Source organism: Sphaerodactylus townsendi, linkage group LG11 (genome assembly GCF_021028975.2).
Source record: "Sphaerodactylus townsendi isolate TG3544 linkage group LG11, MPM_Stown_v2.3, whole genome shotgun sequence".
Lineage (NCBI taxonomy): Eukaryota > Metazoa > Chordata > Lepidosauria > Squamata > Sphaerodactylidae > Sphaerodactylus > Sphaerodactylus townsendi.
The window spans coordinates 21451074-21478285 of record NC_059435.1 but is presented as its reverse complement, the minus strand read 5'-3'; the positions used below and the strand labels follow the sequence as shown (position 1 = coordinate 21478285).

General features: G+C 45.5%; 1 protein-coding gene across 1 annotated transcript in view; it reads left to right on the top strand.

Annotated features, from left to right (window-relative positions):
• The first annotated feature begins 480 nt into the window (after positions 1 to 480).
• The window catches only part of EEPD1 (endonuclease/exonuclease/phosphatase family domain containing 1), a 66159-nt gene continuing 39427 nt past the window's right edge, over positions 481 to 27212 (top strand). The window contains exon 1 of the mRNA XM_048511556.1: positions 481 to 1964. Within this exon, the coding sequence (XP_048367513.1) occupies positions 1114 to 1964 (851 nt within the window). The 5' untranslated portion in view covers positions 481 to 1113. The remainder of the gene's footprint in view (positions 1965 to 27212) is intronic.

Below are 27212 nucleotides of genomic sequence, written 5' to 3'. Positions count from 1 at the left end.
CAAGAATGTGCTACACAGAGTCAGGAGTTTTGCCTCCGCATAAACATCGTCTTCCCCGGTAAGGGGTTTGCTGGACGCTGCCAGCCAAGACTGGTGATGGAAATGCATTAATTCTACCTTGCATGACAGCTTTGCGAAGACAAGGCGTATCCAAAGCAGAGTGATCAAGATCCTAGCCTTTCTTTGGACCCCAGTACAGCGTTTCCACCATCCTGCCTCCAAGGAACGCGGAGCGCCGTTCTCGTACTCACAACAACAACCCTGCGAGGCAGACAGGCGAGGCTCAAAACGTGACCCGCTTCCCCGCCCCCGTGACTAAGCCGGTGGAAGGAGAAAAGGGGCGGGGCGGAGACCTTCCCGCAGCCGCGTCGAAGCGCCCACTGGCCGGCCAGGTTGGAGGCGTGGTCAGTGCAGCCCAAGCCCCGCCCCGGCCGTGCGGAGAGGGCGGAGCCGCCGCCAGAGCCAGAGCCAGACTCACAACAGCCGGCGAGGAGGGAGCGAGAGCGCTGCCGCGACTGGCCGCAAGGGGCGCTGCTGTCTCCGCGGGAGCAGGGCGGGCCAGGACTGCGGTGCCCCGGGGCAGAGCGCGAGGGACCGGGGTGGCGGCGGCGGTGGTGCCCTGAAGCCCGGCCAGGAGGAGGGCGCTTGTTTGCTCAGCGGCTGCCCCCGCTCTTCTTCCCGGCCCGGGGAAGGCTGGGCAAACAGCGCACGTGCGGGGAGGGGAGGAAGAGCCGCGGCTTGAAAAGCCACCCCGTGCTTGGTGCAGCCCCGGGAGCAGCAGCGCCTTACCCCGGGAGAGCAAGCATCGGTTGCAGCTGCCATTGCAACGCGCTTTCCGCTTCGCCGCCTGCCCGCTGCGAGGCACTTTCCCCGCTCTGAGCCAGGAGGCCGCTGGGGGGCTCGGCGTATTTTTAACTTTGCCCGACCGGCGACGAGCCCCGGTGCAGTGGCCAAGTTTGGAGCCGGAGCGCTGCGCTTGCGAGCCCTCCCCCGCCGGGATGGGCGGCTTGGCTCCGGCTCGCCGTGCTTCGCCTCCAGCCGTCCCCCCGCAGGGTGTGCAGGGCCGACGCTGGTGAAGGGGCCAGCCGCCGGGCCGGTTTGCGCGGGGCAAGCATGGGGGGCAACCTGGGCTGTCACCGCTCCATTCCCCGGGACCCGTCGGACTTGTGCCCCAGCCGCAAGTTCAGCGCGGCGTGCAACTTCAGCAACATCCTGGTCAACCAGGAGCGGCTGAACATCAACACGGCCACCGAGGAGGAGCTGATGACCCTCCCGGGGGTCACCCGCACGGTGGCCCAGAACATCGTGGAGTACCGTGAGTACATCGGGGGCTTCAAGAAGGTGGAGGACCTGGCTCTGGTCAGCGGGGTCGGGGCGGCCAAGCTGGAGCAGGTCAAGTTTGAGATTTGCGTCAGCAGCAAGGGCAACTCGGCCCAGCACTCGCCCAGCTCCCTGCGCAAGGACCAGAACCTGGACCACCTGTCCGCGGCCAAGATCAACATCAACACGGCCACCTGCGCCCAGCTGATGAGCATCCGCGGGGTCACCGAGAAGATCGCCCAGGGCATCGCCGACTACCGCAAAGCCCACGGGCCGTTCAAGAGCATCGACGACCTGGTCAGGGTGGACGGCGTCAACTCCTCGTTTCTGGACCGGATCCGGCACCAGATCTTCGCGGAGCGGTCGAGGCCCCCGTCCACCAACACCAACGGGGGTCTCAACTTCACGGTCAAGCCTCACCCCAGCCCCACCTCCCTCAGCCTCCAGAGTGAGGATTTGGATTTGCCACCTGGGGGCCCCACTCAGATTATCTCCACCCGGCCCACCGTGGAAATGTTTGGGGGGATGAGAGAGGGGAAGCCCGTCCTGAGGGTGGCCACTTGGAACCTGCAGGGTTGCTCTGTTGAGAAAGCCAACAACCCCGGAGTGCGTGAGGTCGTGTGCATGACCATTCTGGAGAACAGGTATATTTTCCCCCTCTGTTGTTACTTGCTGCAGCTCTTCCACCTCTAGGAGTGAAGTGCTATCAATGCTGCCTTTTTAAAAAGTGGTACAGCCTTATCTATAAAGCCGTAAGAATTTCTGTGCAATTTAGCTACTGTACATAAGTACTCAATACATAAGTACACTGTACATAAGTTACTCAATGCGTATGCCTTGTGATCCATTTGGAGCATCCCTTGAACCCAAACACATTTAGCAAAGGCCTTGTTGAACAACATGACATGTCATTTCAAAACTTGCCCCTTCGGGCTTGTGTTCAACTTGATGTTGCGCGTTGTATAATGAACCTTATAGAACTTTAGGGGCGTCCGTTCCTAGCGTGTGTTACTAGCCTTGAGACCCAGTTGACAGTTTGTGGCAGGACAAAGAGAATGACCTAACTCAGCAGGATTGTATTATGTAGCAGAGATTAAGTCAGGACTTTCTCACAAATCTTATCCCCCCACCCCCCCAAAAAAACACTTTTCTCTCTCTCTCATTTGGAGGTCTCTGTGTGTCAACAACCATGTTTAACTTGGCCCTGTTGCTAACTTGGCAGGGACAGGGACCTGTCTGTGTGCTGGCTGAATTTCACTTCTCTGAGCAATATTTTGTCCATGGTATTGAGGGCGAAACTTCAGGGCACAGCCTGGTTTGCGTGGCCACAGCTTTGACGGGTCGTTAGCAACGCTGCACCGTGATGCAACTAATTGGCGGCTGATGAGCAAGAGATGCAGTCACTTTTTAAAAAATTTAGCATTTTTGTTAGTTGTTAGGCTTCTGTGCCTGTACGTTTCCATGACAAACATGATTTGAAACGAGAGTTGTGGTGTGTCTGGAGTTCTCCAAGAAGTGACCGCACAGTTCTTCTTAGTGCAAGAACTTTCTCCCTTGCTCTCTTCCACAAGTAAAAACAACTTCTCTCCCTAGGGTTACAAAAACCTGGTTTCTTAATATAATCACTTAATGCGTTCTCTGAGAAAAGTATATGCAGGAAGAGTGTTATGGATAAGCTGTTTTAGATTGCTGTCTTGTTACGCCCATGTTTTTCTTTGTTTTTAGCCTGCACTGCAACACGGAGTTGAAGAAAGGGTATTGTTCGTGTGTCTGCAGTGCAGAGAGCCACTACAGTACGTTTTGCTTCATTGCTTTGTGTTAAAAGGAACTAATAGGCAATTCTCATATTCTGTAAGTAGATCTGGGTTGCAGTCCTGTTCTGTAACAACGCAGCTCTGTTAAACGATCCAGAGCGTACAAGAGCCTTGCGTTTGTGCAGATGGTGTGTTTTTGGCTTTGAATGTTTCCAAGGCGAACTGAAAAATACTATGGTTTCCTAAAAGCTGCTGGTCTTAGTCATTTATTGTATGCATTTGTGCAGCGTCCTTCAAAGAACTGATTTCCTGGCACGGCTTGCAACTGCTGAGACTGAATGCAGTGTCGGATTCTGACATAGCTCAGGGTAGTTGTAGAACTGAGAAGGACTGCCTTGTTTCATGTTGATCTTTCGGCTCAGTAATTGATAATTTGCACTTCTAAAAGTAGCGGAACATGAGGCATGATGGATTGTTTACGCTTTTCAAACCGAACGCCTGTTTTGTACTCTGTGCAATACTGTTTATTAGGACCCACAGAGAAATTGCAGATAGCTGCATTAGGAAAAAATGCAAAAAAACTTCTGTCTGTTTATGCTCTAAATCTCATCGTACTGCATGGATGTATGACTTAGGGGAAACCAAGGGAACTTAATTTCAAGTGAAGTATTGGGAGCATCTGTTTCCCACGTATCACCTTATAGATTAAAAGCTGCTGTTCTGGACTATCCTTCTGGAGTTTGTCAGCACAATCTATTTGTGTTTTTCCTTGGGAACAAATCTCATTGAAATCAGCAGGACTTCTCAGAATAGGATTTCAAACTGAATGTTGGAACAATTGCTTCAGAAATATCATGGGACAAAGCCCTTTGGATATTGCCCCTGTGGCAGATGGTGTCGGCTGTATTTGACCCTCTACTCTAGAAACTCCCAACACCCAGAAAACTAGTATATCAGGGAGAAGGCAAGCTGGAGTCCTTTTTGTTAATATGCTAGCTTTCTAGAAGAAAGGAAGTCTTAACAGCCAAATGTTTTTCCTCATCTGGGTTTGGCATTTTGAAGTCCAGAGCTCTGTTATGGATTAGCTCTAGATTTGTCATTCTGCTGTCAATAGGTTTTTCAATTTCAGGTGGGATAAAACGTACCTAGAAGAAATCACAGGCTAATTTCTGAAAATTATTGGCAGGAGTATTCAGTTCCCATCTTGATCATGTTGAGGAACATGACAAAGGCTAAATGACTCCTTTATTTCACGTTGCTTTTGAATTACTCTCCACTTTGCTGCGCCTGCCGTGCTCCTTTCCTAAGTATCTGACAAAAGGTCTGTATGGTATAGTGGCTAGAGCAGTAGACTAGGGCCTGGGAATCTTGGATCCAAATCCCTTCTCTGCCTGCACATGGCCGGATTACCTTGGCTCCAAAGGTAGGCTCTCTGTAAGCAAAACAGCACCTTTGGAGCCAGCCGGGGTCAGGAAGGAAGCTTAAATCCTGGCAGTGGTTGCTGTATTTGCCATGTTGCCTTAATGCAAGTTAACTTGAGATCTTTATCTCCTTGGAGTTGGTCCAAGGTGGCAGCGGAGGAGGCAGGCCATGGGAGTTCCCTAGTCTTAAGTGGAAAACCCCTCGGCATGCCTGCCCTGCCTCTTCAATCACGTGCAGTGGAGTTCATAACACTGTTGGAATTTCCGTAGGGAATGATGAGGCTGACAGCCACTGTAAGAATCTAATATTTCACTTTTCGAACTCGGCCTGTGGAAATACACGAGAGGGAGCGCAGTCAGTTTCGCCCTGTGTGCTTGATTCTTTAATCCACCTGACTTGAAATACTCCAGACCCAAAGTTCCTTTTGTATCTGTGAAGGAAAACACCAGTTCTTCACTGTGTCTGCTTTTTTCCTTTTTTATTTATTATAAAAGAAGAAAGATGAATCATTTATATTGATTTAAAATGGTGGGTAGCCTGCTTTGCTTCATTATATTTATAATTGCATTTCAGGATTTAACACTTATTACGTTTTTGGTGTTCCTGGTGCTGCTACTTCTGTAAACATGCTGTTGAACAATGGACCTAGGATGTTGAGGGGGTGACTTTTTAATGTCCAGCATATCTTCTTTTAGCACAAACTCTTCATTATTTAGTGATGACTATTTATGCCTTTTATGTTTGCTTTAAAAATGGACAATTAAAATAATAGAATCTCAAGGGTTGGAAGAGACCACAATAGTTACCCAGTCCAACTCCCTGCTATGCAGGAATACACAATCAAAGCACTCCTGACCGATGGCCATCCAGCCTCTGTTTAAAAACTTCCAAAGAAGGAGACTTCACCATCCTCTGTATTTTACTGTTGAACAGTCCTTACCACCATGTTTAGGTGGAGTCCCTTTTCTTGTAGTTTGAATCCATTACCTCGTGTCTTAGTCTCTGGAGCAGCAGAAAACAAGTTTGCTTCTTCTTCAGCGTGACATCCCTTTAAAAATTTAAGCATAGCTATCATGTCACCTTACCCTTCTCTTCTGCAGACTAAACATATTCATTTTCCTGGCAGCTCCATCCAAAGCCTAAGGTGGCTGGGACAGTTCCAGTGCCATACCACCCTACCACCTTCAGAGGACTTTCAGGCGGTGGCAGGAGGCAAGCCCCCTCCCCAGACCTCCCTACCTCCCCCCCAAAAACCCCCCACAGTGTTAAATGGACTTACGCTACCCTTTTGGGTGGCATAAGTGTGGGGTGCCAGGCACAACACGCCCACAGCAAAAGCCTGGGTGGGAACCTACTATGGTTGTCTCCACCCCAAGAACACCCCATCCTCCCCCCGTGTCAGTGTCTTATTGGGATGCCAGCGCAACTCCACGGTGGCCCAGACTTCTGGCTTTTACCACTGCTGAGCTGAGGGGCAGCCAGATGCCAGTGTGTTTGCTCCCTGCACTGGTGGGGGATGTTCTTTGCGCTGGCAGAGGGAGCAAACAGGTTGGTGTGAGGTCATGGTGCTCCCCAAAGCTCTCCCCCGCTCCTGAATGGTGCCAGAAGTCTCTCCTCAAAGGGCATGGATTCTAGACCTTTTACTATTTTGGTCGCCCTCCTCTGGACATGCTCCAGCTTGTCAATATCTTTCTTGAATTAGATTCTCCCTCCTCTGCAGAAAATCACATGTTGACTGATCCTTGTGAGATGGAAAATAATTTGGCCAGTGGTTGAGAAGAGTTCCCATATCTTTGCAGTGAGTTGCACAGGGCGATCGCATTCCAACAAGAATGGTGTGTATGTCCTTTTAGGAGTGCATCAGCGTCACATATTTACACCAACGAGAAACTATTTTGATTTCCTCAGAGTTCTGGGGATCACTTACAGTTTCACGTAATCACTGAGAAGTCTTGAATTGACCTGGCTACCAATCTTGATCCTCCTTGATCTCAGTTTGCAAATGCCTTAGCAGACCAGGTGCTCAGGAGCAGCAGCAGCAGAAGGCCATTGCTTTCACATCCTGCATGTGAGCTCCCAAAGGCACCTGGTGGGCCACTGCGAGTAGCAGAATGCTGGACTAGATGGACTCTGGTCTGATCCAGCAGGCTAGTTCTTATGTTCTTCTTCTTATGACCCTGGTCTATTTCCCGGATGATTGTTCCAAGGCCTTCTTGATCCTGGGAGCTAAACAGTTTTGAATTTAGTTTAAAATGTGTCGCGTGTAGGCTGGCCCTTAAGCTGTAAACTGCGAAGTTGCACCTTGAGTAGTTTTGGTCTTCCTTAAGTGTTAATCTCTTTAATCCACACCTTTGCAGGTATTAAAGAAGCATCTCCATTATATAGAAATGGGTGCACATCTTTGGATTCTAGGCTTCTGTTGTATTCTTTGCTGAGATGGGCGCTTATTGTAAAGATTATGTGGGTGACAAATGGCCTTTCTTAAGTGTGTCTTGTGGGGTTTTTTCAATATTACCAACACATTTTACAAAAAAAGGAAAAAAGATTGATCTGCTCACTTGGCTGCACTAGTGCTTCGAGAATGAAAATGCAAAGGCTTCCTTCTCCCTGTATTCTTTGGGAAGGAAATGGCTTCATCTGATGATATGAGTAAGCACGGTTGTCTGCCCAACCATTCCAGACTTCCCTTTGCAAAGATGATACTGAGAAGTGGGTGGGCGTTTTCTTCTTTCAGGGTAAAGGCTAAAATTCTCGGCTTATGGAGAGTTGCATTCTGAGTAGTCTTCTAAAACTCCTGCCTCTGCAATGGAGAGGAACAGTATCCCAACTGATATTACATTGCCGCTAATCTATAAACTTTTCAAAGCATCAACAAGCCACATATGCTTCTGTTGGTTTATTTTTGTGTGCTTAGCAGCTGATGGCTTGGCAGAGTCATTAGGTGTGTCTGTTCTGCTCCTTATCGCTTCCTTTTATCTCTCTGTATATTTTCCTGTATCCATTCTAATAATACACTGGAGTCCTTCCAAGATAAACTCCCCTGAAATATAGAAGTAGGGGAAAGCACAGCCTTAATAACTTGAGTACACACAGATACCTTGAGCTCGGAAGGGTGCAAAACATGGTAGTGGTTTCAGCATGATTTCAGAGTCTGCCTCCGGTCTCTAACCGGTCTTCCACAAATCCAGGCGATGTACTTGCAGTGTACGCTGCATATCGGCTGATTGGAAAAGCAGCAAAAGTGTAATCTCAAGGCCAAACTGTACAATTCGACGTATGTGTGTCATCCCTGGAGACTTACAGCCATATTGTAGCTGCACGTTTCTCCTGGGACCTCCTTTCAAAAGTAATGGAGGAGCCCAATTCAGATTGAGACTATGGCACAGAGGGTAAAGGCTCCCCCTGCTGTACCATTTCCCTGAGCTGGAATGGCATTGGGAGATGTTAGGCCCTTTCCCCACTTACCTTTGCTGCCCTTTGCTGCGCGCTACTGTCAACGTGTGATTGGTGTTTGGAATATGCTGCCACAGGAGGTGGTGATGGCCACTAACTTGGATAACTTTAAAAGGGGCTTGGACAGATTTATGGAGGAGAAGTCGATTTATGGCTACCAATCTTGATCCTCTTTGATCTGAGATTGCAAATGTCCAGGTGCTCGGGAGCAACAGCCGCAGAAGGCCATTGCTTTCACATCCTGCAGGTGTGCTCCCAAAGGCACCTGGTGGGCCACTGTGAGTAGCAGAGAGCTGGACTAGATGGACTCTGGTCTGATCCAACAGGCTTGTTCTTATGTTCTTATCTCTGGCGCGCGCCTGGGCGTCCCCACAACCCCACGCTCTGCGTGGGGTCATCAAAAGGCGCTGTTTTGAGGAGTGCCAAGGATGCCACGCGCTGAGGGGGCGCGAGAGTGGCAGCATCGGGGCGGCTGCATTGTTGCCGCCCCTGTAGTGGGGAGTGCCCCGGGACCCCACACTACTTGAGGAGAGTAGCGTGGGGCTTAAGGTAAGTGGGGAAAGGGCCTTAGTTATCCCATCAGGGTTGCACAATCAAGCTCCTTCAGTGCAAATGGAACCCTCCCCAATGGGTCAAAAAATGTGCCCATTTCAGCTCAGGAAAACCCTATCATGGGAAGGAGGGAGCTGCTTCCTTCTGCAGTACTGATGTAGAGATATAAAATTTCTGAAAATTTTGAAGCTGGGGGAGCGGTTGGAAAAAAACAAAAAGGGGGGAGGGGTAATTAAAAGATATGCAATAGTTGCCTTCCTGTTAAACCTAAACTGCTTCTACTGATTAAAGAACACGAGCGCGTGATTTATAACTTGACATGTAAAATTATACCGCTTAGCATACTTACAGAATTCAGAAGTATGAGTATCTTTTTAATGGGAATTGGAAGTATACTCAGTATTTGAAAAAGAGTAGCAAATTGTGGAATGCTGCACTACCATAGCACACGTGTCTTTAACTTTTTCTGATTTGGGAGGTAGGAAAAAAATAAAAGTTGAAGATGGAAAACGAATTCTGTACTGAACAAAAGTACGCAGACTTTTTCATACAATCACAATGTGAAAGTCTACCAGCATATTTAGAAATGAAGCGGAACTTGAACATTAAAGACACTGAACTCTTCAGTAACGTATGTAATTAAACATATTGCAGCGTATGTGCCAAAATTTACATTTGAACAAAACATTTTTTCTGAAAAACGTTTTACAGGTCCCCGGTGTAAGCGTCTTCTGATTAACCAGATAAAATAAGCTGTGCTAGGAAATTTCAAATTGATTTATTGACCATTGGAATTTAACTTAGATCTTTTGATAAGCAATTCTTCACATTTCTGAACTTTTTTTCTCTGTAACTATGAGGGCTAGAATATACCTGTCTAGCATAAAGTGACCGGCAGTAGATTTAAAGAAAAGTTCGAAGCCTGTTGACAATGTATTTAGCAATGGGTTACTGCCCTTTGGATTGTCTTATTTATTATACTTCTAGACCACCCCTCCCCTTTCATCCTTGTGAATCTCAGGATCACGTTTTGTACCAAATGCCACCCTCAGTGCTTGTACCTTGGATCTGTTACCAGCTACACTCCCAGAACAGATTTAAAGATATTTTGTACCCCCAGCATTTGTGAATCTGCAGTGCAGTGCTACTTCAGCTCTTTTCTCAAGGTTCCTAAATTAAGTTACAAATTGCATCTTTTTCTTCCTGTCTTTTCATTTTTTTGAAATCTTCCTGGTTGCGTAGAGAGAATTTAAAAGTGTTACCTTTAGCCTTTTACTTTTATGCTTGAGTTGCTTTGTGCAAAGCACCAGATCAGCTTTTTGTAATAAATCAGTGAAAATAGCAAAAAAATATAGATAGATAGATAGATAGATAGATAGATAGATAGATAGATAGATAGATAGATAGATAGATAGATAGATAGATAGATAGCACTATAGAACAGTGTTTTCCAACCTTTTCAACGTCACGGTACCCTTGACCTCACTTCATATCTCACGGTACCCCTGCCCTCCCCCCCCATGTCCCTTCCCAGTTCCCCTGCTTGCCACCCCCCACCTTCCCTTCCCAGGGTGAAGGGAAGCACGGGGGTGGGGGTGGGAAATGGCTGCTGACCTTGCAGCAGGCCCTGCCCCCTGGGCCAGCTCCATATCCTTGCTGGTGCCAGTGGGAGACACTGCAAAAGTGAGGGGGGCCGGTAGCATGGTGGTGGTACCCCTGGGACATGCTCACGTCACCCCAGGGTACCACGGAACCCTGTTTGGGAATTGCTGCTATAGAATGTAGATAACAGCGGTGGAGTATGTATTATGCTTGGAATGACCTGCTCTGAATCTCAAAACAAAATTCATTTGATATCTTTATTGGTGTCAGCCAAAATGAAACAAAGTAGTGAGCTTTGATTTTGATTTTTTTTTTTGTTTGAGCCAGTGCTACTTGGAACTTTTGTGTACTTTGCCCTTATTTTTTCTTCTTAAATCAATAATCTGCCCTCGCATACAGGAATCTAAGCAGGGGGCAAGAGGTTACAAGCCCTGTATTTGCTGAACTTGAAGGTATTCAAATCAAAAGATGCAAAAATATTTGCTGGAGACTTCAAGACCAACCCTGATGAAACTGATGAGAAATAGGTTTCTCTTCCTTATGTAGGCATCCATAGGTATATCTGTGGCACGTTTCCAGTGCTAGCACTCCACTCTGGCACCAGATATTCTTTGCTCCCTTTCTTTTTAAATGTATCCCTCCCTTAGTGAATTTCCTAAAATAAGGCAGTATCTGTATTCTGCACCCAAACTGAAAGATGTGGCTTTGTTTTAAAACCCATTGAAATCATTATCCCACAGACTACATGGTGGCTGTAAATCTTGTACAATTTAAGAAGTTCACAATATTCCAGAGAGAAGATTTCAGGGCAAGTTACAACATAAGACCCATTGCGACCTAAAAACAACGACCGCATGTAACAATAAAACCTATTGAAATTCCTAAAATTCATGATATTTTCAAAAGGGGGATGCCCTCTCCTCAGCCAAAAGCCAAGAAAAATAGGTGCATCTTTACCAGTTTTCTAAATGCATTTCAAGAAGATGCTTGATGTGCCTCATTGGGGGTGGGGAGATCATTGCACAATCTTGGGGCCACAATCATGAGTCTCCCCCTTTTACCACAACAAAAGGTAGCGAAAAAGACTCCCTGCCCCAAGGAGCTTTCAGTACTGCTAGATGTCAGAACATGAGAGCACAGGGAAAGGAATGTTAGTTGGAGAGGGAACGGCAGATCATAATAAAGACTGTTGACAATTAAAGAAAATTTGAGCCAAGTTTTTGCAGAATGACTCTTGCTGGGAGTGAAACATGTAGCAGTGGGGGGTGGGGAGGGAGACATTTGTTGTGGGATACATGTTCTCAGTTATTTGTTTCTTTCTGCAGGATGTACTTACCATTTTAAAGTTGCATTCTGTTTCCAACTGATGGTAAATACTTTTTTGCCTGTTCATCCAATGTGGTACTGAAATTTAGCGATGCTCTTGTATGCTACTGGATATTACTTCCAGCTCCTATAATCAAGGGCTGAGAACTTTTCATCATATGCTCCTAAAGCCTGGTCATTTCTTTGGCCCCTTCCGCACACGCAAAATAATGAGTTTTCAAACCACTTTCACAACTGTTTGCAAGTGGATTTTGCCATTCCGCACAGCTTCAAAGAGCACTGAAAGCAGTTTGAAAGTGCATTATTCTGCATGTGCGGAATGAGCCTTTGACACTCTCTGGCACGATTGTGATCCAACCCTGTGTGTTAAGTTACTATTTATTTTAATGATTGAAATATTGAAATATTCATATACACCACCTTTCCTTGTGACTCATCCCATAGGACTCCAGACATCCCAGTAAGACCTTCTTGTTTCAGGAACATAGATTTGCCAGCTGTCCAGAGAAAACAAAGTCCTTTTGGCCATACAAACCAGAAAACCCACAACACCCGAAAGTCCTTTCCCTTTAATAGAGGTTTGATGTGCAGAAACAGGCAATTGAAGCTTCGTGTGGCCTGAACCTAATTAACCAGATAATTGCTGCAGGTGAAAATAGCTATTAAAGAGACAGCTCAATAGATCAGTTAGAAAATGACAACCTTAGTAGTGCATCACTTAGTATTGATTTCCTGTGCTGTTAACAGCAAATGCGGCTTCTCCATTTTGCCCTTTAAAGAGTTCGTGACTCTCTGTGATTAGAAGGAAGCAAAGGGGCTGTCAGGTCTTTGAGCATAAGTTGCAGGTCTTCTGTTTAAATTAATGAACACGAAAGCTGAGGGGAGATTTAATTTCATCTGACAGTATGATTGCATCTCCTGTCTGTTTTCGAATTATTTCTGATGATGCTGAGGGAGTAAAATATGTGGGGAAACCAAAACAAGATTATTGAAATATAACTTCTGAACTTACCGCTGGTATATAACCCTCCAAATGAAGACAGTTGGAATGAGCAGTTTAAATAATGAGTAATAGAGCAGTAAATGAGCTATTCCTGTTCATTTCATGGGGAGATAATGCCTCGAGTGCCAATCCTTGCAACCCTACCCATACCAGCAAATAACTGAATTTGAATGAGCAAACATGGTTAAGATTGGGTTATAAATCTTAGGTCCTTCATCCAGACACATGCACTCGTCATCACAATATTTATTTCAGAATTCTTTTCTCAAAAGGTGCATATAGATTCACCCCTGAAATAAAACTCACTATTTTCCCACAAAGTTCTTTGACAGATATCAGTTCATCTGACTTGATCTGCTTCATCTGTCTTACCTTTTTACTCAAATCTTCCAATTGTACTTATGTCTATTAGGGAAAAATGATATGAAGAAAGTCTGTTTACAATTTGCATTGTGGAAGGGCAGGTTCAAGACTTTACAAGCACTGGCCAGTCAGTGCTGTGCATAGCCCGAAATGGACAGAACCAGATTTGTGCTGTGCTTGGTCTTCAACGAGGAATGCTGATTCTATACTGACAGGTGATACACTTTGGTTGACTGCTCAGAAAACGTTCTCCTGCATACTTCAGAAGGCTTCCAATAGTTTTAATTCCTGTTGAATCTGCATCTATGGCTCAAATACTCCAGATAATGGTTGAACAATTTATGTATGCAACCTCACCCCACAGGCTGTACTGAGTACATGATGATCTGTTCTCGCATGTTAATGTATTCTTTTCACCAGATCCTAATCATACTATTTCTCCTTGTCATCCTCATATATTTGTCTGTTCTATCTGCTCTAGATAAATCTCTAAGTTCATTCATCTAAAGAACAACTCATCATGTGGTGTTTTATATAACCAGCCAAATAATCTTCAATTGTCCTTCCTGAAGAAACAGAAAGTTTAACATAGGTCAGATGAGAGGACAATGAGTCATGATGGAATCTCTTTGCCTTTAATTGTCTTTCAGAAGTAGCCAAGGAAGGCCCAAGTTGGATCCATATCACATATTCGGGGAAGAGATTTTATTCTTCCCTTCTCTTGGATCTTCTCAATATATACTACCGTGTTTCCCCGAATATAAGACAGTGTCTTATATTAATTTTTGGCCATGCTGGCAGGGGCTGGTGGGAATTGTAGTCCATAACATCTGGAGTGCCAAAGGTTCACCACCACGGGGCTAGTGGCTCAGAGAGGGTCCGAACTTAGAATCAGGCAAGGGCATGAAGAGCAAGAGAAAAGAAGGGGCTTATTATGGTCACCTTTGCCAGAGAATTAGTCAGTTTCTTAAACCTGACCTCTGAAATCAAGTGAGTAGGTGGAGCTATTTTGTAAAAGGAGATAACTTGTAGGAAGGTCTCTCCTTTGGTAATAAACAAAAGGCACAGACCGTTTTTATTGCCACGTCTGTTTAGGTTTCAATGTGTACAGTTGAAGAGAAGACATAAAGATTAAAGTACAGGAAGAGTTTTTCTTAACTTTTGTAAAAAAAAGAAAAGAAAGTAATAGACGTATGCTGCAAAATTTACTAGAAGCCTCAGTCTATAAGTAAATGTCACCGGTAATTTATGGAGTTGCCCTCACTTGTCGATGGAAGGAAAAAAAATGTTGCATCTATTAAATCTGCAGCTTAATAGGATGCTCTGAAATATTGCCCTAGTAATATTGTTGTACAGAGTTTATTTCCTCTCCTTTGTCATACGCCTGTGGCTGCAATAAACCGCACATATGCATGCTCTTCTCCCATCCACGCCCCTGCCTGGGTCTGTTCCAGCGCTTCCCTCGGACTAATTCCTGGTCATTGACCTCAGTGGGAGTTTGCTGATGAGAGAGCTTTTAATGTGTTCTTGCTGAACTTGAAGTGGCTTTCCATCATGCGTGCAGAAATTGCTGATTTAGAAAAGCTTCAGGTTTTTTTTTAAACCACACAGGGACAAATCTATTCCTATTGTCATTCTTGGTCTTTGTAGCAGGGAGTTTTCCAACTCTGGCTCTTTGAGGTAGAAGATCTATCGTTGTAGGGCAGAAGACATCCTATTTTGAACATTTGAAAAAAGTCAATTAGTTTCAGTAACTCCACACATTTTTTTTTAATGCTTTGGTGTCTTTCTTTTATTGGCAGTGAAACTGTTGGTTGTCATCAATTAGCATTGTGGGAATAATGTGAACCCAAAAGATGGATGTCTCTTAGCTGTGTATTCCCTTTTTTTTAAGCATAAGCATAAGCATAAGCATTTTATTGTCATTGTGCACGCACAACGAAATTAACAGCAGCATTCCTCGATGCACACAATTTCAGACTCATACATCATCCTCACTTTCCCCTTCCTCCACCCATCCCTACACAGCCCCAAATACATCAATATGAAGCAGCGGAGTTTAGCATAGCCACAGCTCTAGAGTAGAAGCTGTCTCTAAGCCTCTTTGTCCTAGTTCTGAGGGCCCTGTATCGTCTGCCAGATGGTAACAGTTTAAAAAGAGAGTGTGCTGGATGAGACGGGTCCCTCAGAATATTTTGGGCTTTATTTAGGCTTCGGGAATTATAGATTTCTTCCAAGGAGGGAAGAGGGCAGCCGATAATCCTTTGTGCAGTAGTGATCACCCTTTGGAGCGCCTTCCTATTCGCCACTGTGCAACTGGAGAACCATACACAGATGCAGTAGGTTAGGACACTCTCTATCGCACAGCGGTAAAAGGACACCAGAAGTTTTTCATCCAGAATTTGAATTCATTTGAATTCTAAACAGGGATGCTCCAAGCACCGTCCTTTCAATTCATCTGCAGGCCTTGTTGTAAGGCTGTAAGCTCTCCTGTAGGCGACAAATTGTGTCCTGCAGAAATATGGGAGGTTGCTGGAATGAGCAATGACTAAGCATTTAACTTAATTTTCATAAAGAGTCCATGGAAGGCAATGGGGAATCCTTGGTGAGATGATGATGATGATGGTGGTGGTGATGATGATGATGATGATGATAAAACACTTGGGGAAATGAACATTGTAGCATACCTGGCTTCTTTTAGCCATCCAGCTACCTATAAGACATCTAACCTGTTTTTCTGGTTGCATGTAAATGTTCCTGCTTTGATTAACCTGAACCAGCACGCTGTTACTACAAAGAGAATTGCAATTCGTTGGTGGTTGGCCAGTTCCAAAACTCAGATTTTTAAAATGTATTTGTTTATTTTAGAAAATTGTCTGTATTGACCACAAAATGTCAGTCAAGCAAAATTCAAGTTAAAAATGCAACACGAGTGTCACGTTAAAAAGGCGTTAAGTTAGAAATTCTACAAATAGCAGTTCGCTTCAACAGGGTAGATATTAAACTGAAAGCGTAAAAACCAGCAGCTGGTAAATCCAGCAGTCTCTGGCCCCTTCCGCACACGCAAAATAATGCGTTTTCAAACCACTTTCACAACTGTTTGGAAGTGGATTTTGCCATTCCGCACAGCTTCAAAGAGCACTGAAAGCAGTTAGAAAGTGCATTATTCTGCATGTGCGGAATGAGCCTCTGTGTGGTCAAGCAAAATATAAGAAGCCCTCCCTTTTTGGTGATGCTAATTAGTACTGACTATTGGCACGTGTGGGGGGGACTGTCTCAAGTCCTGAGGGGGGAATAGAAATCTGTGCAACCTAATATATGAGTACTGGGCATTTTTTAAAAAAACAGAAGCACTATGAAGGTCTTTCTTTCTTCCTTCCTTCCTTCCTTCCTTCCTTCCTTCCTTCCTTCCTTCCTTCCTTCCTTCCTTCCTTCCTTCCTTCCTTCCTTCCTTCCTTCCTTCCTTCCTTCCTTCCTTCCTTCCTTCCTTCCTTTCTTTCTTTCTTTCTTTCTTTCTTTCTTTCTTTCTTTCTTTCTTTCTTTCTTTCTTTCTTTCTTTCTTTCTTTCAAGGTGTTGTATGAAATATTGAATAACAGTAAATTGTCAGACAGTCCCTTGCAGTCTCTTTTAATATTACCCCAAATCTTTAAACCAGATAGATTAGGGCACAGGTATAATTCTTAGTAATAATACTGAACTGTATGGACTCTGTCCGCAGACCTTGTATTAGCCTGAGGCACCATTCAGGCAATTGGGTATACTTTTTCAGTCCATCCAAGAAATGCCACGGGTATGGAATCTCGATCCTACATGAAGATGGCCTCAAACTGGAGAAGAACCGCAGCTTTCTGGAGTGGATGCTCTTGGGCAGAAAAATGGCAGGGAAGAAAAGAGCTGAGCAGCCCTCCCCCCAATGTTAGCCTTTCTTGGCTGCTTTAAATGGCGAGAACTGTGGAACTATCCATGATGTGTGAAATTTATCTCTCTTGCAACCCCAACTTGTAAAAAGAAACCATGCTCTCTTTCAAAGCAGACCCTACCCACTGTGGAGAACATATGATTTCCATCTGACTTGCAGAAGTCCACCTTGCCTTGTGGAATCATAGATTTGGAAGAGACTCCAAGGGCCATCATGTCCACCCCCTGCAGTGCAGGAACACATAATCAGAGCACTCCTGACAGATGGCCATCTTCTCTTTAAAAACCTCCAAAGAAGGAGACTCCACCACACTCCGAGGTAGTGCATTCCACTGGACTGGTATCCCAAATACTTTTCACTATGAACTTGGTCAGAACCATACCCCCAGTTGTTAGAAACTCTCTACACCTGACAATGAGGTACATGATGGAGGTTCTTGTTGGGCTGTATCAGCTTCCAATATCTTAAATTCCCACATTTGGTCCATGAGTGGTGCTCCTCTAACTTGATGATAGTGCCAACTGCTTTTCTTGTGTGTCAATTTAAAGTATTTTGAGTGGCAAGTTTAAGGCAAAGCTTTTGCTAGAGATCTTGAAGAATCATTGCCAGTCACAGCAAATGGTGAATCAAGATAGAAGGTCAGTAGTTCGATTCTGGGTAGGGTGCTTCATGGCTGGTTGCTCTCTTTTTAAAGAACAAATAGGCAGCAACTTGGTTGGATTCCTGCTCTGTAGCATTCCTAACTTACTGGATATTTCAGCTTTATGAATCACTCCATCTCGACACAGACAGGTCCTATTTTTAAAAGCTGTTCTTCAATGTTGAAATTCATTCCCGGCTTGCAGGCAGAGTGGAACATTTTGGTTTTGGCTGTTCCAATGCAACGAACCTTTATAGCATCAGGAGATTTACTTAGCAGCAAGTTAAAATAGTTCGGAGATTACAGTTGAACCTTTGGATCCATCAGCTCAAGTATTCACTGTGTTTGAGAGGCCTTTTGTACAGAGTTGGAAGTAAAATCCTTAGGAAAACACTTTTTGTGCAGGAGTATGGCAAAATATGAGCGGCAAGTATTTTTGAACAGTTGCTTATTTTCCTTAGAAACCAAGTATCCCATACCCACTCCCTTCTTTCCCCTGGCACTGACCCTAAATCTCCAGGAATTTCCCAAGCCACAGTTGGTAACCTTCTCTCAAGGTTGCATCTCACTGACCTACCACGACGGTTTCCTGTAGCCTTTAGCAGAGGCAGAGTGCTCACGGGGACATGTGCGGTCACATGGCCCCAGGTGCACGCCAGCTGGTCATGTGGAAGCGTCCCCACATCCCTCCCCTCAGCCCCTCCTCACCAGACTGCTCCTTCAGCCAGTGGAGCCGTCGCCGGCTGAAGGAGCAGCCTGGTGGGGTAGGAATGAGGGGCGCCTGGTGATGGCCCAGCCAAGGTAGTGGGGCGGGGAGGAGGCGCACCCCAAACAGGTTTTACTCCAGGCGCCATCCCCCCTCATGCCTCTGGCCTCTGACAGAGGCAGGAGCAAAGAGTAAACTTTACTTGGTGCATACATCCAGCCAGACATAGCACAGTGTGGGTTTTGCCACATGCTAGACTTATTCTTGATTTTCTTGGGAGTTGATACGCTGGAATTGGATTGGGCATGGTTCTTTCACACATCTGCCATTCCTGTGCATTTTCAGATGTGGGGTTAATTCGCTTTTTCTGCGCAAGGCTTAAATAATCAGGATTTTCAAAGGAGGCTGCTGTTATCGCTGTTGTCACAACTCCTCTCCTTTTATTTTTTGCTCCTGCTTATGCTGGACTGATCAATACCCTGGGTGAATTTTTTTAAAGATCAAAAATGTATATATGGTTAAGATGAAGAGAAAGCACGCGTGTGTGTGGGGGGGCTTCGTTGACATACATAAGGCTGATGGGGAGGAAGGGTAATATTTCAGTGGGGGGGGGCTTCTGCTGGCTATTTGGGAGGCTTGATCAGATTTCACCCCATACCCACCTGTCTGTCTTTACAGAGGGGAATCTAAAAAGGGGGCAGCTCAGCCACCCATCATATGTCCATTTCAAAGTGCACCATTTTTTTCCTGGAGCTATACTCTGACTCTGAAAAAGATGATAGTACGATTGTATATTCCTCCGCTGCAGAACTCAACATGCCAGACCTTCTTTGTTGTAGAATGCTCTACTTGGGTCCTAGTGGCTACCAGTTTGCACAAGGCAAGTATTGGTGATAGTTGTTCAATGAACAATTAATCCTCTTGTATCAAAGCACCATGTTCAGTAATGCACAAAATAATGGTTTTGACAAAGGCAGCATGTAAAAATGAATGATAATTCTCATGTTTGTTCAGGACTATTTTCTAATGTGGAAGCGTGCAGTTTTCTCTATTGCTGAACCTCAACCGACCATACTAACATCTTTATCTGAGACAGAGTGTAGAAGTGGCAACCCTTCCTTCCCAGGGTTTATGCATTTTTTTAAAGAAGTCGAGAATAAAATATTACCATTGTAGTGTAGCAGGTTCTCCTAGCTTTCATTTGAAAAAAGTCTCTAACTCGCTTCCCTCTCAGAGATACATGGAAAAGGGTGTATCTCACTATTTCAAGATTTAAAAATTGTCTTCAGATCTGTTTTTAAATGTTTCCTTCTCCTTTTCCTTCTCCCTTGCATATGTAAGACAGACAGATACACATATACAGCCATATCAAGAGGACGGTCTTGCTGTATTTTCTTTTAACTGATACTCTTAGCTCATGCTTGCTTTCTGGGCAGAGCAGGAAGCTACTACCTAAGTAATTCTGCTGCTTACTTTTGTTATCCTTGGCGGTGGAACAATGTACACAAGACCATGCACAGAATATGTTATCATGCAGAGAAGGCAAGAAGAGCCAAGTGCATTGACCTACTGCCCTTTGCACATTCTACAATAGGGGTGACCAACCTATGGTGCTGCAGCTGTTCATGGACTACAATTTCCATCAGTCCTGGCAGAGGCTGATGGGAATTGTAGTCCATGAACATGTGGAGCACCATAGGTTGGCCACCCCTATTCTACAACATCAGGAAATATATATCCATGTATAAGCTATATACACGTAGGCTCCATTCCTGTGGCTAGTATTCCACCTGGTTTTCGTGCACGTCAACGTCGCTTTCACAAATATTATTGAGATCTCAATCAAACTTGTATACTACAGCCTTCTACCATCTCTTCTGCTAGTGCTTAAATATTAGATAGCATTTTAATTGCCTGCCACAGCTCCACACATGGAAACCTTTACTCTCTTTCCTCCTTTTCTTCTAATGACAGCAATCCAATTAATAAAATTTGTATGAACTTGGCCTTTAAGCATTCTTTGAAACACTTTTCTGGAGCAAAGACTACTCAGTTACCAGTTTCCCTTGAAGTTCGTGTGATGTAATAGAACAAGAGTAGAAAGAAACTGGTGTTCAGATATCACAAACTTAAAATATCTGCTTTTTGAACTTTCGGGTTTGGAAGAGTGTCTGCACCATTAATGAGACACAGCAGAGGTCTCCTATCACAGGTGTCACACTCGCGGCTCTCCAGATGTTATGGACTACAGTCCCCATCATCCCCTGCCAGCATGATGCTGGCAGGGGATGATGGGAACTGTAGTCCATAACATCTGGAGCGCTGTGAGTTTGACACCTATGAGTCCAGTATTGACTCCAGTAGAAACCTTGCAGAGCAAGAGAGGAGAGACTGCCATTGGGGTTTTTTTCTGCCCCTTGGGTATTTTCAGATGCTTTCTTTGCAGTTAGTGCTGCTCTCTGAAGGGTCACATGCTTGGGGAGATCTGTCACAGAATCCTTGCAAATAAGTACAAAAATGATTAACCTCCCTTCTCCCCAGTCTCCTGGACCTTCCTCATCTGGTTGCTTGGTAAAGAATCCTTTCTGTCTACCGACAGTTGCTCACCAGTGACTGTTTCTGATTCTGCTTTCCTGTGTTGCTTTCATTAAATGTTGAAACACTGAACCCAAAGACATACTTTGATGGTTGGCTGACTTTCCTGCTGAAGTTTTGACATCCACAAAGGTGTGAGTTCACCCGTCATCGCCAAACTTGGCATCATCTCTTAGGATTGTAAACAAGAAATGTCTTTGACATAAATTACTTCAGTCTTTTTGAATAGAAGAAGAAATATTTGTGAACATCTCTTCAGTGAATAGCACAATGGTGGGTGGCTTATTTTGCTTTATGTTCCCAGAACTTGGCTCCGTGTAGTTGGAGGTCAAAGTCAGGGGGAAGGTTCTTAGGTGAATTCAAGGGTGGATCAATATGGCAGGTAAGCTGACTGGAAAATGACCCAATGGGTAGCTTTATTACAGCAGTCTGGAAGTGGTTGGGGAATGTCCCTTTCATCACCTTGCCAGCAATAGCATATGTTTTGAAATACTCTGTAGCAATGCAACCATAATCACGATGTTGGGGGGGGGGGGGGAAGCAATGGAGCAGCACAATGGAGCAGCACCGGACATGAACCATTGACTTGGGTGAGTATCCTATTGTGTGGCTGATAAGCTATTGCTGCTTATTCCTGCCTTAAGGGAGGCTGCGAAACCGGTTGCGACCATATAGGGCTGGATGATATGATAAAAGGTGGCTGTGAAAGGGAGATGTGAACCATTTGCAAGGTTGCGTCTTGAGAAATCAGCCGAAGTCTTCTCTTTCCAGTGTGTGGGCTTTTCCTGATGGTTCACTTTCAGTCTAATTGTCCAGGGAATGCTTCACATTAGAACCTCCATTAGAAGCTAAGATGAACAAACCTGAGACTACCATACTTTAGTCACAGAGGATCCTCTGAAGATGCCAGCCACAGATGCAGGCGAAATGTCAGGAGAAAATACAGCTGGAACACGGCCATACAACCCATAAAACCCACAACGTCCTAGTGATTCCGGCCATGAAAACCTTTGACAATAAGATCAGCAGGATTTGTGCGGACCAGTGAGTGCCCACAGTGGGAATTCCAGGCTCCATGCTGACATCGGCACTACCGCTTCTCCTGAGTTCTGTAGGAGGTGGGTCAGCAAATTAAAGCGCTATGGGTTTCTGTCTCTGCAGTCACCACTGTCATCAAAGAGCCTCATGGAAATGAACGACAATAACACCCTCAAACATTTCACTGCTGTGGAGGCTGAGCTCCCACAGAGTGCTTGGGAATGAGCTGCTGACCTAGTTGTCTTGGTGAGAGGTGTTGGCTTCATTGCTGTATGGATGAGGACCAAGGGCAAGAGTTGGAGCCATGGGCAAAGCACCAGGCAGATGTTGGTGTTATTGCTGGGGCAGCAGATGTGCTGAGGCAGGAGCACATGACCGGCTAATCCAGGGATGGCCAACCTATGGTTCTCCAGATGTTCATGGACTACAATTCCCATCAGCCCCTGCCAGCATGGCCAATTGCCATTCTGGCAGGAGCTGATGGGAATTGTAGTCCATGAACATCTGGAGCACTATAGGTTGGCCACCGCTAGGCTAATCTGTTGCTATCCATGTTCCACCCACACTGGTTTTAAAGTCACAGCAACCCTCACATAAGATTGGCGGGTCATATCTGTTACCTTACTCTGAAAACACAGTGAGGTGCAGCTGGCCGTATGTTTTGCTCCTGTAATCCTATCAATTCTATAGATTTCCCCATGTCTGAACTCAACAGTTGCATTTATTAGTTTTCAAGTTTGGTTTCTCAGTGTCTTGTCTTAAGGCGGAGGTATGCAGTCTGCAATTCCTGAACCACATGTAGCTCTTTTGCCATTCTGCAGAGATTCGCTAGAGCAGTGATAGCGAACCTTTTCAAGACTGAGTGCCCAAATTGCAACCCAAAACCCACTTATTTATCACAAAGTGCCAACACGGCCATTTAACCTGAATACCGAGGTTTTAGTTAAGAAAAAATGGTTGGCTCCGAGGCGTGTGTTACTCAGGAGAAAGCTAGGTGGTAGTCGGTGGATTTGCTTTGAAGCAACCGTGCAACTCTTCCAATGGGTGAATCATGACCCTAGGAGGGTTTACTCAGAAGCAAGCCCCATTGCAAGCTACCGAGCTTACTCCCAGGTAAAGGATCATGCTTTAGTTCTTCGCATGAAAATCAGTGGAGTTTAACAGCGCTTAACAGGGTTACCTACACTGCTTCCCCAAAATTAGGTCTTAGGCTTAATGCTAACAATCGAGCCCAACGGCCCAGGCCAGCCTAGATGTGTGGAGGGGCACTCTCTTAGTGCGTGCCCACAGAGAGGGCTCTGAGTGCCACCTCTGGCACCCATGCCAGAGGTTCGCCACCACTGCCCTAGAGTAAATGGCCGGGCAGGATATGCTGCCTGTCCTAGAGCTGGCAGCCAATTCTGTGCAGAGCCCGCGAGGCTGGGAAGGAAAGGTGGTCCAATAGGGCAGCAGTCATAGGCTATGTTAAACTTGATTGTCTATGTTACCTTCATTATAAAGCTCAAATATGTTGGTTCCAGACAGAGGGGGCAGGGGCAGAAATGGCTCTTTTGATAGGTTGCGAACCCTTGGGAGATCCGGGGAAGCAATGCTAAAAGTCTTGTATCTTCCCCGCTGGAGATCTGGATTGGAGACTGATCGTCAGTAATGACAGTTCGTATCCCAGTGAGAGGAGCTGTAAGATCCTGACGCTGCTCTGATGTCTGTGGGCCTGTAGGCTTCCTCCCCCTCCCCCAAACAAATTAGGAAACTTCTCTGCTCAATTTCAGTGGTTTCACCTCAGCCGCACTGTTGCACAATTCACGTTGATAATGGAAATCGCTCTTCTCATCGTGTCGTGGCGTGTCTGCTGTCAGCAATTTTAATGCTGTTGTCATTTTAAAAAACATGTTCCTCTTTCTTCCACAAGGAATTCTAGTAACCCCATAGATGTCTGCTTGGCTTTTTGCCCAGGTCGGTGTTACTTGAGTTCAACACGCCTGCTCTTCACAAAAGCTCACGCTGCTCCAAAACAGGCGGTCATGTGGTGACCGCACGTAAAAGAGAAGGAGGGCAAAGAGAGGGAGAATTTGCAGGTTTGTTGCATGCTGCGGAAAGCCTAGTATCTTCAGACTGCTTCGTTTTGATTTTTGAAAAGTCTGGTTTTAATACGAAGTGTTGTGGCGTTATAAGGCTTTCTGCAGAGGGAGAATAGGAATTCAGTGAGGTTACAGATGGTAGTTAATGGATTTATAATTGATTTGGAGATACAATTTAACTACCAAGTCAGCTAGCTGCGACAAAATGACTCACAGCCCAATCTTGGGGGGGGGGACTGAATCTGCCTATGGAGGGGGCGGGGCTGGTATATTTTCCCTCCCCGGGGTACTTTCCCTGGCGGAAGGGCAGATCTGTTGTAATGCAGCTGCTGTGGCTCTCCATGGTGGGCAGACACAGTGCAGAGCGACACTTTAGCACTCCTGTACCCTCACCACCTCCACCAGCGTAGTGGGAATGTTCCAGAAGCGTGGCTGGGGGGCGGAGCCAACATTAGGTTTTTTCCACCCAGCCTTTGCCTGCAGGAACGCTGGGTCCGTGGGCTTGGGCTTATGACACCTTTTTGGGTGGTGTAAGCCCATAAAGCCCAATGGAGGGCTTCTCAGTGCTGTGTTTCCTTTGCCACAAAGACCCAAGCACGTATCGTAGTTAAAAGACCCACCAAGCTGCAAGCATGCGATGGGAAGTTTTGTGATATCTGACTCACATGAGAGGGAGAGGACGGTGGAACCAGACCTATGGCCTCAGTGGCAGGAAGGATAGTTCCGCACTGCAAGTACCAAGTGTGTCGGGGGACCGGTTAGTAGGGAAAGTGTAAGGTGACCAGATTGTCATCTTTGTAAACCGGGACCCAGATTGTTATCTTTGTAAACCGGGCGCGCCCCAGAAGGCAGTACAGCAGCCTTCCAAAAATCGGGACGGTTCAAAAAACCCGCGGGACAAATTGTTTTAAGGCGGGACTGTCCCGCCAAAAGCGGGACGTCTGGTCACCATAGGAAAGTGGGAACTGGGACAGATCAGGCCCAGGAGGAGAGAGTAGCCAAAGTGAGCTTTTGTTTGTGTACAGGGGACCGACTGGTCAGGGTGTGGGGTGACTGGCCGTTTTGGGAAAAGGTGGAAAAATCAGAAAAGAGCTTCTGTGAGGTGAAATCTGTGTTATAAAGGATTCATTTTCAGAACTGAGTGAATTTATCTTGCTGCCATCCTGCTCCTTTCAGTGTATGTACCCACAAAGCTGCAGGGAGAAGCAAGGGTTAAACGAATTTGGAGAAAGGGGCTTTAAATAAGGTCACTGGGAAGGAATTGAGAGCAACTGAGTATTCGTTTTCCGGCTCTCATCTGTTACTCTTCTGTTATACAGTTTTTTAGATTGACTGCTCTGAACTGACAGCTAAAACAAGTGAAGGGAACAGGTGTCATGATGTTGCGATATAAGGCTTTGATGTTGTTTTGACAGTATTTAATGTGTGTGTTCACGTTTTGGGGAACGGAGTTGATTGTTTGTTTTTCAGTAACTTGCAATTCATGTAGGCTACAAGCCCGTTTGACCAGAGGTTCTGCAAAAGTGGGCCTAAATTATTTTCAAAAGTTCCTGTCAGACTAATTTTGTTGTAAGGCTGTGTTCAAGCATTTGCTTTTTGAGACCAGAGGTCTGGTTCTCCTCTAACTCTCCAGCCCAAACTGCATGCTTTTCCTAGAGGAAAGACACTGATATTCGTTTTTTAATTTAACTATGTCATATACCACTTTAGCTTTCCCTTCCAAGCCAAGGGATCACTGACATTGAGAAAGAAAAAAATCTCTCTTGCCTTTAGGAATGTTTGGGAACAGAAACAGTGAACATCTGCCTTCGCTCTAGTATTCCTGTTCCATTGAAAATGACAGAACCAGATATCCAGGGGAAAGACTCAGGTTTTAGTTATTGAAGCCTGTAGTCCTTCCATAACAAGCACAGAGATATGGGGTATCAAGGCTCATTCACAGAGATTAAGTTCTGAATCTGAAGCAGTGAGAGGGAGATGAAGAGGTCAGGGCAGAGAACTAGTATCTCGGAAACTCAGATCTGAATCTGGATTCTGCTGTGAAGCTTGCTGGGAGACCTTGGACCGATCACTCTTTTTCTTGGCCTGATCTACCTCACAGCCCTGGCCTGCATGGCCCAGGCTAGCCTGATCTAACCTCACTTTAGAAGCTAAGCAGGCCCTGATTTGGATGGGAGACTACCAAGGAAGTCTGTGCAGAGGCAGGCAATGGCAAAACACCTCTGTTTGTCTCTTGCCTTGGAAACCCTACTACTGATGGGGCTTTACGCACTCTCCTAACTCACAAGTGTAAGGTTGTTAAGATACAACTTGTTAAGATACCGTCTTGGTGGAATGCTTTACTATCTGCTGTCCGGGCCCTGCGGAACCTTGGTGAGTTCCGCAGGGCCTGCAAGACCGAGTTATTCCACCGGGCCTTTGGGAATGCCAGCCGCAGTTTGCCTGCCCCCCCTCTGAAGCCCCCGCAATAGCTTGCCATCTCCAGCATTGCCTGGTTACTGATTCCATCTATTTTTGGGCAATGCTGACCCTCCTGGCCTTTGAACGCCTTCAGTATTTGTATTGATATATGAACTGCTGCTATAATGTATTTTAGTGTTTTTTATTGGTATACTATTTTATGATATTTTACATTGTAAATGCTTTTTACGTTTATTGTACACTGCCCAGAGCCCTCCGGGGGCTGGGCGGTTTATCAAGCTAAAGAAAGAAAGAAAGAAAGAAAGAAAGAAAGAAAGAAAGAAAGAAAGAAAGAAAGAAAGAAAGAAAGAAAGAAAGAAAGAAAGAAAGAAAGAAAGAAAGAAAGTTGCTAATTAAGCGTCAAATGGGAAGAGATGTTGGAAGATCTGTGTCTGTAGTGTTTTTAATATGTTCATAGAAGCAATAGTAGGAACTGGAAGGGGGGGTAATTCTGCCTCTGTGTCGTTTTTGCCAATGAGTGCTCCCCAGCTCCTCACCCCCACGCACTGCTATTAGCCCTCAAGGGGGAAAAAACCTAATGGAAGTGTTTTCCAGTAATTCAAGATTAGCCCAGCTCAGTAATACTGTGGCTGATTATCGCAGATAGGAATGTAGACTTGCCCTGGTCCCATCCACATTCTAACACATTCACATTCCCCTATTGTATCAACATCTGATACATTGGTGATAAAGATGCTAGCATGCCTCCCTAATTGCTCCCAGTTATCTCAGGCATTGTTCACATGGGCCACAAGATTCTCACATGAGTATCACCAACGTATGCCCTCAGGGAGAGACTCACTCAGAGGCACCGTATCTGCTTTGCACCCAGAAGGTCCAGAATTCAATCACTGGAATTTTCAGTTTTAAACAAGAATCAAGTACTAAGTGATGTGAGGAACCTCTGCCAGGAGGAGGAGGAGGAGGAGGGGGAGGGGGGAGGGGGAGGGGGAGGAAGAGGAAGAGTTTGGGTTTATACC